Source organism: Pseudopodoces humilis, chromosome 5, assembly GCF_049639895.1.
Source record: "Pseudopodoces humilis isolate 2021_Gansu_Grassland_sample_001 chromosome 5, ASM4963989v1, whole genome shotgun sequence".
Classification (NCBI taxonomy): domain Eukaryota; kingdom Metazoa; phylum Chordata; class Aves; order Passeriformes; family Paridae; genus Pseudopodoces; species Pseudopodoces humilis.
This window is the reverse complement of record NC_142204.1, coordinates 27494563-27508967: the sequence shown is the minus strand read 5'-3', so window position 1 is coordinate 27508967 and position 14405 is coordinate 27494563. Positions and strand designations below refer to the sequence as shown.

The 14405-nt window shown below is 39.8% G+C and overlaps 1 protein-coding gene across 2 annotated transcripts in view; it reads right to left on the bottom strand.

Moving 5' to 3' along the window:
* The window catches only part of BLTP3B (bridge-like lipid transfer protein family member 3B), a 47647-nt gene extending 36724 nt beyond the window's left edge, over positions 1 to 10923 (bottom strand). Inside the window, exons 1-2 of one of the 2 annotated variants that reach the window (XM_088055185.1) lie at positions 10723 to 10923; positions 3543 to 3689 (exon numbers count right to left, since the gene is read on the bottom strand). In XM_088055185.1, coding sequence (XP_087911311.1) covers positions 3543 to 3565 — 23 coding nt within the window. In that variant the 5' untranslated portion in view covers positions 3566 to 3689; positions 10723 to 10923. The remainder of the gene's footprint in view (positions 1 to 3542; positions 3690 to 10722) is intronic. The other variant, XM_014248940.2, reaches the window with a different exon arrangement.
* Between the last annotated feature and the right edge of the window lie 3482 nt (positions 10924 to 14405).

The following is a 14405-nucleotide window of genomic DNA, read 5'->3' as shown; positions in this document are numbered from 1 at the left end:
ACATATGCACTAAATATTCCTATGAAGTTCCAGATAGACAGTTCAACTGTAATTTACAAAGTGCAGACTAAGAGTTTAATGAAAAGCATAAAAGACTGTACAGTAACAGTGCAGTTTCAAGAACCAAATTGGAGCAAGTTACAATCAACGTATTTTGTCACGACCACAGCAGTTCTTTCACTTCTCTCCCTCTAAATTAACTCAAAGCCTACATAAAAGACGCATTTATCTCCTTGCCTAAAATACTTATTTTCTAAAGGTTTGTAACACCACAGGCTTAGAGCTCTGAATGGAGCACTCCACCATGCTGGCAGAGAAGATGTCCAAGAAGTTGAAAACAAAATCTATACCCCCCCCAAAAAAAAAACATGTAGAGAAAATCAGAAAACACTTTTCTGAATTCACAAGCTTATGGTTTGTATATGGAAGGCCACAAACCACGTGAAGCTTAGAGCAGTGCTCCTCAAAGGATTGGAGCGAATACCAGGTGCCTTGTCAAGTTTGACAATGGAAACTCCAACCTCTGGATTTAGTAGAGAAATAAGAGAAGTCTGGATCACATTTGGACAGATTCTCAGCTGTTTTGCACATCTCTTGAATATACAACCACTTTCCTCACCTCTACCATGTGCCTTCCCCGCTTTTTAAATAAAATTTCCTCAGTAATATAACTCTAAATATATGCTCTAATCATGAAAAATTATTAAATCACAGTATGTGCTGCAAGTTTTGCTTATCTCCTTGTTATGAACTCAACCTGCTCAAACAACATGCTCTGAAAAAGGGAAGCATGACCTACTAAGCACTGGCAACTAGATCAATAATAGAACAGCAGAAAGGGAACACAAAGATAACTGGTGTTTTTTTTTACTGTTTCACCTGGCTGAACCACGTTATTTGATCACTAAGGAATATTACACCATTTCTGAAACAAGAAGAATGGTCTTTTTCAATTGAGTTTCTCAGGAAGATGTTTCCTTCCCATGACTCTAAGTAACAGAGTGAAGGAGGTCTATTACCATTCAGCTCACTATACCACTTTAAGACTTCAAGTAGAAGAGGAGGAATAGAACTAACTCCTGGTCAAATTTGCCACAGAAACAAAGTATTGGGATCAACAGTGTATACTGTTACAACTGAGTTCCTATCATCCAGCCTAACACCACAAACCAAAGCTGATTTTAGGAAACTGCCTTGATCAAGTACACCCCTCACTAGCTGTGACACCCAACTGGCACCTTCTTATACCCTCCAACATCCATTTGCACATAAGTAAGGTATCACCACTTTACCTATTGGTATTGTGGCCACTTCACATGAATGCCTACATGCTTTAGCTAATCTTACCTTGAACATTTGCAGAATTGTCAGGTGTGTATTTGGTGTCTGAGTGCAAGATGGAGAACCCTCCATGGCCTGTTGGATATCCAGCATGGCGAGGATCTGCATCACCTGCTGCAAAGCACTTTGTGAAGGTGCTCATCACCCAGCCCTCTGGAGCAGGACAGAGCATTTCCTTGTTTACACACCCAGCCTGGACCTACTGCTCTCAGGCTGGCCATGAGTTATAGCACACTGGTCATGTCCAAAATACCACCCCTAACCCTACAGCTTCAGGGGGGACTTTTCAGGCCACTATATAGGACCTCAAGCACCTAACATTTATCATGCTTTTTGATGTATCATAGTCTAAAGACAGATCTTCCTTTCCAGGGAAATCACTAATTAGGACCTTGGCTCAACAAGCAACCCGTATTTGTGTAACACATCTGGTGCAGTATCACACCACCCCCTTACCCGTTCCATTGCAGTAACCCTGAATAATACATCTGCTTTGCTGATACTTTCCAAATAATTGCTTCCATTTTATCACAACACAGAAGGACTTCAGCACAGACTCTTGTCGCTCTAATTAGGAACGGGTGGGTAGAGGCGACATAGACTCTCAAGGAGTCAGAACAGGAGAAATCCTAGTTTATTCTTTTAGGCTTGTCTTATCGACTGGTTCGTGGAAAAGTACAGAAAGGAAACTCTTATTGGTTAGTAAACTGCTACATCACCATCATTGGTCAGTGGTGATGAAGAAAACAAGAGGACAGACAAACAGCACCTGGCATGGCTGTTTTCTGTTCCTGAGGATTGTTTTCAAATCCTCCCATGAATTTCTCAGGCTAGCTCTCAGGCAGGACCGAGCTCTGTGGCCTGTAATAGCTACAGGCACTCTGGTTCAGATTTAGCATCCATAGACTCTCACTCCAGGTGATCTCCTAAAGACATCCTAGTACACACCTACTTGCTTCAAAACTCATTCCACACTTTCTCAAATATGGACATCCCCACCAAGTCTCTTGACAGCACATAATGCTTCCCTTAGTTAATTCTGTAATAACACATATAGGAAATTATTTTCTTTCCATTTAGAAAAGCTGTATAGCTTGTTTTTTGGGTACAGGCAGAACTGAGACAGCTGCTGTCATCAATGGTTATTATCTAATTATGTGTCATGAAGCAGATCTGTGCAGACACAGCCAAGCGCTGTGCATAAATGAGGAGCTTGCACTGCACGAATGATAATCATGTTGCAAGTAAAACACTGCTCAAGCAATTTATCTTACATTTATGATAAACCCTCACACAGATCAAAATTAAGCTTTTCTGTTCCATGAGTCTTTTCACATCAAGCAGAGAAATGGCCAATATGATCAAACCTAAAGAACTTTATTCAAACATGACAACGCTATACAAGTCAGGCCTTGATATGCTGAGTACAAGATAACGTAAGATCCTGAATATGTCAAACAATATGTGGCAATGTATATACAACCTCCCTACTGCAGGCAGCAAAAAAACACACCTTAATTTGCTTATATTTGATAACTATTAAATTCCACTTAAAATACAGCATTCTGTACCTAATGCAAAAAAAGCCATTTGATGAAACAGAAATTTAAAATAATGAAATAATGATACAGTGTAAAAGCATAGCAATACCTGCTTTTGGAAACTGCATCAATTTATGTAACATCAGCATGTATCTTTTTTAATGTTAACTCATCAGCTCTAAAATAAAATATTTTCATAAGGTATTAGCTATAAGAACTCATTTAATTAAAATTATAAAATCACTTTCTTGTGACTTGATCTTCTCACTGTAAACTAGTTAAAGAGCTGATCGATTCTTCATATATCTCAATACAGAGGTAATATACAGTAAGTTATGGAAAAGAATTTACTAGATGTAAATAAAAAACAGTAAATGTCATATAGCCTAAAGATATTGGGAATATTCAGATTACATTTAGAAAATACACACAAAGGTATTTTTATAATGGGATTGCTGATTTAGTTCAAAAACCCATTTTTCAAATTTAATTTAGGACTTACAAAAACCCCAAAGAAGCCTAAACACACAGCTGCACAGCAAACAACTATTTTTGCAGAATTTTAAATTACATCTTATAGAGCTCACTTCACTCCCAAATTTATATAAATACATATCACCTCTTACATTTATGCTACAAAGGTGGGAGAGGGGAATTTACCTGAGGGCAAGGTATTCAGACATAAGGCCCCTATTCCTGGTGAAAACAAGTGGTCAGTTGCCACGGCTTCTGAGAAGCTTCTGGTACTCATTTTGATAGTAAGGATAATCACAGCAAACCAATCTCCACCAGAGCCAGCTGGGATCGCTGCAGGGAAATGGGACACAGGGGATATACAAGGGATCAAGTGCAAAGGGAAAAAGGAGTGATACAATAATGTAAGAGAGTTTTTGCTGAAGATAACTGCAGTTACAACAGTTTGTTACACGTCATGACACTACAGAATTCAAAAGGAAACAGACCTGTGTAAAACACTAGACTCCCATGAGAATATCCCTTGCTATTTGATACTACAGATATGCTGTAGCCCTGTTTAAATGAACAGCTTATGAAGAAAATTTTAATCATGCAGAAAACATCTATATAATGTAGCCAAGTAATTTCAGAGATACCCAGTAAGTACATTTGGAAGATGATAAGGAAGACAGCCCAAAGATGCAGCATAAGAGGGTTTTATTCTATTTTTAAATGGGAGACAACTTTTCAGTTTTGTTTTGCCTACCCTGAGATTTCTCACATTACTTGTTCCTATTTACAATGTCTCAACCTCAGCTATTCAAAATTCACACTAAAGAAACCTGACTCTAGAGATGTAGGAAAATGGGACTTCTGGATTTGTTTTTGTGTTTGGGGTGGTGCTACAAAGACTTGGATGCATTTGACAGTCTGATTTTGCAGGCTATGAAATTTTAGTAAAATAAGCTCCTCAAAAACAAAGTTCTCTGATAACTGTTTTCACTTCAAAGAGATGCCTCAGCTTAAATATAATTAATTCCTACACTTTTACCCTTTCGGGTGCAACAAAACCCAAATATTTGGACAGCGGCCTTGGTAGGCAGTTTGTTGGGATATCACAACAGCATTTAAGAGATTTATCACTAAAGTGAGTTACAGATACCTAGTTATAAATTATTCTCAAGTCTGCAGACCCCCAGCAGTGGAAGAAACTACAACATGAAAACTGTTCAGAAGTAGGCAACCACATAACTTTCAGGTTCCTAGTGGCTGGATCCAAGTGTGGCCCTCCTTGGCAGTCAGATGGAGCAAGTGTCTCTGAGGAGAAAAAAAAACAAACCCTGGTGTTCTCAAGCTAAATGGTAAAAGATGCACGGCAGGGCCACCACAAAATCTGTGCTGAGGACATTATTCTTCCAGCAGGGCTCATTCATCCACCCAGGGAGGCTGGAAGAACTAAAAAGCATAGCCTAGCTGGAACTCTTTCCTCTCCTGTGTTTCCTTACAAAAAAAAAAAAAAAAGACAATAAAGAGATCTGAACCATGGTTAGGACCAGTTCCACAAAGGTATACTCCTACAGGAGTACCTGGGTTATTGTGAAAGTGGCCAAAGCCAAGATACTCTTGATATAATTGAGTAATTACTTGTTAGCAATTATTCTCATGATTCACAAAAAAAACCTGTGAAATAAATCACTTCACATAAGCTTTTATAATTCCATTAATGTCTCATCAGAAATTATCTGATCTCCTTTGTCCAATCTTCTCGTAGAAAAAAAGAAAAAATAAAATGAGACACTTTAAAAAACACCTCTCATCCTTGGAGTTATTTAGTACAGACTTTTATTCTGCTTCAATATTAAAAAAAATCCTCAAAATACTAAGGCTTTGGCAGGAGAAATAACAAATTTCAAAAAAATGAAATGTGGGCTAGTTTTGATTCTTACATACTCCATAATCACTTGACCTTAAAAGACAATTTTATTCCTTACAGGCTTTATTTAAATATCCTTTTTTTTCCCAGAGAAAGCTTAATACTAGTGCATCAGATACTTGAACAGAACAATCTTCCAAGATCATTTTCATTGTGAAACTTACTAGTATTCTGAGAGCTCTTTAAAGAAAATGATCACATACAACTAAAATGCTGCTGATTAATTCCTCATGATTGTGCAAATGTACTAGTTTTTATTATGTATGAACAAGAGTTGTCTGACTTCAACAAAGCTTCAACAGAACTTTAATTGTATGAATGTCTGTAGAATTAGCATTTAGATTTGTAATACATTTGCAAAAATAACGTAAAACAAACTGAAAATGAGAAGTCAAATTCTGTGAGTTTATTTTATTAACCCAAACTATACTGAAAGCTTAAGAGATCTTTCTGAGGTGTAACACAAGACTTAATATCAAATCTTAATAAAGGTAATGATTAAGAATTTTACCAGAAAATGCATTATTGCTCATTTATCTCCAAAATACATGTATCATTTCATAAAGCACCAGAGCAATTTCAGTTTGAATTCTGGAAGATGTTCTGTTACAGAATCTTAAAATGCAATATGATACATGAAGCTACTAACAAAAACAGAAGAAAGTGGAAGCTTTTTATTTCTGTTGAAAAAAAAGCATTTATTGTTTCATTCATGCTCATAGGAACATTACTAACACATTCACACAGAAGAAATTGTTGGCATGAAGTCTCCACTTAAATACTAAAAGTATTGATTTTCAAACATAAGGGAATTTAAGAAATACAGGATTACAGTGAAACTTTAAATTGCTCTTTCTCCTCCTTGTCTGTTGTCTCAAGCAGTTCTGCTTTACTACCTGTAGTTTTTCAGGCCTATTCTTTCCCTAGGTGCAGCATTTAAGATGGACATAATGCTAACACTTTCTGCATTCAGATTCAATACAAACTCATTCAGAACAACAGAGATTGTTATGTCTACATTGTGCTTTGCAATTTTCTCACATACTACACAAGCCAACAGTCAGTCACTTAGAATACACTGCAAAATTAGTACAAGCAAAGAGAGAAGCAGAAAAGTGCACACTTTGTGTTCTTTGGCTGGCTAAAGGAATTGGCTAACTTTCTCAAAACTAAAGTGACAGAGAAGTGGAATACACAAAACTGAAAATAAGCAAAAACCTACATATTTTGCTACTAGCAGAATTTTCAAAGTTCATCCAAACAATTTTGGTCATTTACTTACAGGAAGAAAATGGCACATTCTAGCCCAATAAAGGTGTTACACTGCTTTACTCTGAAAGGAGTCACCTCAAATCTCTTGAGAGGACAACATTCCTCACCAATCAGACATGTCTGACTGGCATAAAAGCAGGTCAATATGCAGGGCAAATACTTGGTAGGATGTGTATCAATGAAATTGTACCAGATGATGTAGGATATCATTGTTTACATCAGGAGCAGCTGATTCCCGATATCCACACAATTAGGATGTTGCTCTTTGTACAACTATTCTTCGTATGAGCTTTAGAATGACTTCCCAACTATGAGATGAAAATAATTGTCACAAAACTCACTGCAATTTTCTTCTATTGAAATCTTAGTACATTCACGTCTATTGATTCAGATAAGCAACAGCAAAGGTCTAAGTTCATGCAGAACATTAACTAATGACACAACTGAAAACAATCTCTGCCATACCAGACACTTTAAAACCTCTTACTGTTTTCTTTGTGGAAGATATTGAGTAAGATGCAAACTGTAACTTTTTAAGTTGAACTATGTGTTATCATTGATAAACTTAAGACTTAATACCAATTGAGATGAAAACTGTCATATTCAGTACAGCTACTTATCTGACAGGCAAAGTTTATAAGCTTGCCTTCATGCTTCTTTTACACGGATCTTGATAAACAGAACTATTTTTCACAGAAAGGCAGGGATCATGCAGATATACAGAAGATTCAGTCTGCTCATTAACTAGAAAGGGAATTTCAATGAGACTAAATGCCAAAACTAAAAAACACCTGAAAACACCCTTATACAAGACTGAGTTAGTAATATCCAATCTCTGTATAGTACCTCCCATCCAAAAAACCCCAGATTGAAACCCCTGCCATGGAGATGATCCCCTCACAGCGAGAGACAGTACTACAGTAATACCACAGTGAACTTGCACAGGGCAATCTAGATTCCTGTGGGAAATCTTTAAGATCATTGTTTCATACACTTGTCCACCAAGTCTGAGAAAAAAGAAGGAATGCTAAAGGATATCTGCAATCATCATAGCAGAACACCGAACAGAAAATCTTGCAGTTAAAAGATGCTGTTCAACAAGAAATCTCTCACCCACTGAAAATATGTAACAGCACAAATGAAGATTCAACACAAATTTCAACCTTTACAGTATGAGTAAGTGATCCCAGCACTACAGAGAAGGCTTTTCCTATGGATGGTGTATCTTTCCTACCTTTGTAAAGGATGATGCTGTTATCCAGACACTTGTTTCCTTTTAGGGCACGTATGAAAAAAAGACCCTCAGTCAACTGCATTCAGTAAAACCACACCTAACACAATATCGATATGTTCATGACAAAATTCAAGCCTCCAAATGGCAAACTCATCTCTTCAGTTTGGTTTATACACTTACTTTCATATCCTAGTGAAGTACAACAAAAACACACATAGTTTGTTCCTACCCCTTCCTTCCTTTTCACTTTCTACCACAGCCTTGGGAAAGAACAATGCATGTTGAAGATAGAGGACATTTTTTAAAATTTCAAGACTGAAAAAGAAAAAAACTCATCACCACATCCTGACATGGGATACAGACTTGTTACAAGCCAAATAAAATAAGCTTTATTACCTTCACTGCTCTTAAACTGTAACACAACAATAAGAAAAAAACTCTTTACAAAGGTAAAAAGTAACTCAGATACCAGAACCGTTTCAAAATGCAGTTTGGGTCATGTTCTCAGACCTTAAAGATTGATACCTATGTAAAATTTTCGCTAACAAATGTAGAATGATGAGGCTCCTTCTACACCAGTGTCCATTCATCTAATTAATCTAATAAAAGCACTGTGAACTGCTAAATGGAAACTGCATTGCTGAATGACATAATGCTTTCAAATCTGCAAACACAGAACCTAGATAGGAAAAAGAGTAAACACATGATTAACAGATATTGTAGTAATTTTCAGGGCAAACTGCCAAATCAATGATGATCGGGGGAGCTGGACAAGATGACTACTAAAGATCCCTTCCAACCTCAACTGTTCTGTGGTTTGTGGCAAAAAATCAAAGTACTTCTGTGTAACTTAAGGTACAAATTCATATCTTTGTTCAAACATGAAGGGAAATAAAATATTCAAAAATTAAAATAAATTGAGATAAGAGGGTAATTCTTTCCACTATTGCTTTATTATATATGCACCTCTTTCAATAAATTTTAATCCTGCCACTAATACCTGCTTAGTTGAAGATGACAAGCAGGCAGCAGTTTCAAGATACTATGAAAACTGCAGAACAGCAACTACTATAGTAAAAGTAGAAGTGTCCTTTGGCACTCTCTCTGTTACAGGAAATTCCTTATGTATTCAGCTCCTTAGTCACATTCTCACAAAACTTATTAAAGAAAATCCCAAATCAATACTTTTATAATCTTTGCTGAAAAATCAAGGTCCTGAAATTTAAGCTCATGTCACTTGAATTTTGTTTTCCTGAGTAAGCAACTTCTGAAACCACTGAAACACCTGTTCTGCAGGAAGTAAAGATATTATCTGGACATATAATGAAGAACACCCATAAGAAGAAGCTTAATAATACTGTCTACATTTTAGGTAGCAAACACACTCTTTGAATAGTATGGATTATGAACATCAGATTCAATTTGCAAGCCTCAGATCACTTGATATATTCCATAAGTTTTCCAGAAGTGATAAAATTTGTCATAATCATTTGACAGAGCCTTGTTGAGTAAGCATTATCACAACCTACAAGAATCACAAATTTACCAACATGACAAAGTGCTTAGTTCTAATCTATTCAGCTGTTCACTTGAAAAACTAGACAAAAACTGACTCATCTTACTCCCAGACACATTTTAGAGTTAACCTGTAGCACAGAGACTAGAGCTCACTTCTCTATCCATACAGCTCACTATATACCACTACAGGAAACAAGCTGCTACATCCAGCTATTCCAAGCACACTGCTGATTAGAAAACTGACTCAAGGCTGATGACATCTTCTTGTTGCATTTCCATTTATACGGTGCTCCGTCATTTTCATGTGAAGAAAAGATTTCTTTGTCAGCATTCCCTGCTACATAACTCATGAGCAGGGCGGAGAAACAAAATTATTCTACTACTGCTCTATACATCATATTTAGCAGATAGATATCAAAGGATTTGGAATGAGAATGATGTTTTCCGTGTGCATCAACAACAATCTGTCACTTCATTTTGTTTGATTTTCTCTATAAACGCTTTACAGAAATACCACACGGAAGTGGAATAAAACATTTTGGGGAAAAGAAAAAAAAAACCTAGAAAATTGAAGTATTTCAGGTTATATCTTTTAAGAAATAAAAGTAAGCTCTGAAGAATGAGCTATGCTGTAGTATTATGACAGATCAAGTACCTAACAGGTTTTTGCCTCTTTAGAAAATGGGAGAAACCTGATGCGGCTTTTTAAAACTGTATGAATCAGACTGGGTACTTTCTGTGATTTCTCCATCTTCAAAGTACACGACATTGACAGATAAGAAATTTACAGTAGATTTGTTTGTTTTGTTTTAGGCCGCGAGGCACCTAAGACATTATTTCGGTTACACAGAAAACCATGAACTTATTTTCATCTCTCTGCGTGCACCTTTTTGTTGCTCGGCCTCACCTGTGTCTCAAGAGCTCGGAAATCGCGAGCTGAGCTGCAAGGACACAGGCCGAGCTGCCCCAGCCCTGGCCAGCCAGCGCACCGGGGCGGCTGCTGTTCGCCCCCGCCGCCCGGGGATCACAAGGGTCGGGGTCTCCCCCTCTCCTCTGCCCCCCGCACACCTCGGGCAGCGGGGGCGGGCACCGTCGGCCCGGCGGGGAGGCGGCCGGAGCCCGGCGGTGACTCACTCGGTGACTCCCTCCTGCGCCAGGCAGACCGAGCCCCCTCCTCGCCCGCGCCGCCGGGCAGCGGGCAAAGGAGCCGGGGGCTAGGGGCCAGCCTAAGCGATTGTGCCCACCGGCCACCTCTTCCGCCTCCAAATCACTACGAGGAGGCGGCTTCAGTTCCCCCTTCTGCGGACAGAACGGACCCGGTCCCCCCGCCCAGCGCCCAGACCGGGGGTCGCTCTCGGCGACAGGGACCCGCAGTCGCCCCCGCCCCGCACCGCCTCAGCCTGCCCGGTGCACCGCGCCCCACTGACCTGGAGAGATGCTTCAGGATCTGCTTCTTGATAATCCCCGCCATGGTGTCTGCCTGCCCGCGCCCCTCACGACGACCAGCCGGGACCAGGAACGCGCCTCATCCCTGCGCCCGCCCCTGCCCGAGGTGGGGAGAGCGCCGGGAGCGGAGCCGCTATACCCGCGCTTACTCGACGCCCGGCGCCATCTTGGCCGCAGCATCGCCTGGTGACGGGGGCGAGACGGGGCGGGACGGGCCCGGCGCCTCCGCCCCGTGCCGAGAGCGGCGGCCCCGGGCGGGCCGAGCGGGGCAGGGACTGGGGACAGGGACAGGGACAGGGGCAGGGGACAGGGGCACGGGCACAGGCACACATAGGGCCATGGTGAGGGCAGAGCCCCTGCTCAGCATCTCCGTCCCCATTCAGCGTCCAAAGCCACAGCCCTACCGCTCGCCTTTTCCCCGCTCTCTTCCGCCAGCTGTTTCTTTCATCCCTCTTCAGCCTTCCCATCTCCAAAACTCTGGGAGCGTGGCTCTGCATCCCCGCCTGTGGCTCCATCCCCTCGCCCGCCTGTGGAGCGTGTCCCAACACCATGATTCACACCTTTGCCTGAGCCTGACCGGCCAAGCCAAAAGACGGGATAGCTGCGGCTGCTACAGCACCACACAGAAGGAACAAGGCTAGATGAAGATCTCACTGGTAGAAACTGACAATGCTATGGCAAGAAATTCACATGTACACACACATACATACATCCCATACTCTAATTGCTCAAACACAGAGACTTGCAACATCAGGTGGTTCCACAGATGCTTCCATTTTGCTCGGTATCTGTGGCAAGTATACAGCCTATGACTTATTTTACTTTTGAGAGGACAGCCTCTCATGCTGTAGCAAAATCTCCAAGTCAGTTAAGAAATTAATGTCTTGTATTAGTTTTGTTCATCCAGTAACTCTTTTCCTCCGGCACTCACTCATTCATGAAAAGCATCTTGAAGAATTTCAGTGGTGGGTAACCAAGTACCCTAAAAATATTAACTGGAAAAAGAAAAAAAAAATTAACAGAAAACTACAAAGTTTTTCAGATCTGACCTCCATATGCAGGATGGGCCTCTGTAATAGTCTTTAGCTGCAGAGGAAAGACATCAGATACTATTTTCTCTGCTTCTCATATACATAACATTAATAATTTACAAGCAATCAACCAAAACCCTAAGGACCTTTAAGTCAGAAATATGAAGCAGTAATAGAAAAAATAGGTCAGGAGATTAGCATTTTCAATTGATTTTTCCAGACATTTAAAAATCAGTCAGTTGTGTAATACTGACCTCGTTATATTCTTAAGGAGATTTATAAACTAGGAATGAGCTGTATGAAGCTAACACTTTTATGCCTGTTTTATGTTCAGTTTTCTCAGCTAGGGAAAAGTCTACCAGCATCATGGAGAAACAATACCTATTATCACGACTGATCAGTTTCTCATCAACAGAGAAAATACAAAGGGCAATGAAAGCAGGACCCATGCCATGTGTTCTCTTTCAAGTGTCCTGCAATCATACCTCTGGAAGAACAGGGGAAGCCCTGAGGCTCTTCACTGATGTCAGAACTGAAAACCAGAAACATTTCTGTCCAGCAGGATTGATCTGAATTGTGACCTCATGTTGTACACCCATGTCCTGGAGTATACTGTGTGGAGGAACGGAGGAAAATGCACAGATCAACACACACCACACCCTCATCACCCAAAAGAGAATTAGAAGGGCACAAATTTTCCATGTTGATTTCAGACCTTCCCAGTCACCATGGACCTGCATGGTGACCCCCAGACTATGTCTGGCACTTGCTAATCCCACCAGTCCTGATCCTGCTCATGACTTGAGGATTGTCTTATGTGCTTGATGTTCCACCTGCTTCCTTGTCATTTTTGCTTGATAACCTGGGCTCTGGGCTCTCTCCTACACCTGTCTGCCTTGCTCACTGGCTGAGGGTGGTGGGACAGGCCCTGGCTAGCAAGGCCCTACCCTGCTGGCCACAGCATCCCTCCTAGCTCCTGGATTCTCTCCCTCTTGAAGCAACTGGCACTTGTGTCACTAAGAAAGAACCCCACTTGTGAGCATATCCACAATGCTGAAATGATCTCAAAGGAAAAATTTGTCTTATATTTGCCATAGGTATTTTTAGGGCCTGTTTGTGAACACAACATTTGTGAATTCAAGAGAACACCCAAGAAACCATGGATGTAGTTTTCTATCAGGCAGTCTTCTCAACCACCAGCTTGCCCTTCACCATCACCCAAATACAGGTATGTGGAGTACAGTTCATTAATGCAAAGTCCAGGATAACAACCCCCTGTGTCAAAGCATGCAGTAACTTCTTCCTTGAGGATGTCTTTCTTTGGATGCTCTAAACAACCTGGAAATTCTGTACTTGGTGCATTGAATGAACACTGAATGGTGAACTTGAATGAACACTGAGGCTGTTCATTCCCACAGACTGGAGCCAAAAAGCACCTGTGCTTTGTAGAGGGTGTGCAGATTGCGTTTGAATCTCTCACAGTTTCATATGTTCATGGGGATTTCTTAACTGTAAAAACTGGAATGGAGTTTTGAGAGGAAAAAAACAACCAACTGGAGCACAAGCAACTTCAAAAACATGAAGGTCACAGAATTAAAAAAAAATAAATAAAGTTGTTTTTCCCATTAAATAAAGTAGCAGGAGATGTAGTAAGAGAACAAACTAAATTTGAGCTAAGTTTCAGTGAGTGCTTTGTATCATACTTGCAGAATGAGAAATCTGGCATGCCTTCTTATAGATAATGCAAAAGATTATGGTTTGTCTTCAAATGCAGATGTGCAAGGCTTAAGTACTCTGACAGACCATTATTCAAAGAGCATCAGAAAATATCAATTCTCACTATTGTACGGGGCAATGTACAAGGTTTGCCACCACATGGACTTTCAAACGTCCTATTTATGTGTCCTTGCTGTGTGGCTGACTTTGTCTGTGTTACATACTCTAACAACAACAGAAAGTATGATCGGAAGTGCCACTGGAATATATGAGTGAATGTGTAAACAATCTCATTAAATATGTATGAATTGCCCTCAAGTAGGAGTGACAGTAAATATACCAACTTTAGTTCAAAGAGATTTGAAATATTTATGTATATCAACCACTTCACATAAATCTAAGTGGACTCTTAAAAGCCTGGAACTTGTCCTACATCCTAAAAAAAAAAGAAAAAAGAAAAAAGCTAAATCAAGCACAAGTCATTGGATGATAACAGATGAAGCTTCACAGAGTTGGAGCTAGTATTTAGAGGGGGAAAAGTAATTTACTAAATTCTGGTTTTCACTTTTATTTTCACAAGGCAAAGGTTAGCAATAGATATTAGGACTTTTTGAATCTAAAAAATTATTCTAAGAACTTTATATTAGTAAAATGATGAAGTAAAAGATATGCAATTTTAAGAGCAGTATTTTATGTTTCTCTTTAACACTGAATACCTAAATAATTTGTTACTGTTCTATGTTTTGTGTATTTTGGATTTTAATTACAAACCCAAAATTTCTATGAGTATACCTGCCAGTGGGCAAAGAAGAACAACCTAGAGTTCTTTGAAAAGCACCCAGGAGCTCCTTAACTTGAAAAACAGGCTTTTGATCATTCCTGTGACCTCTTCTCAAGAATCAAATAATGTATCTGCT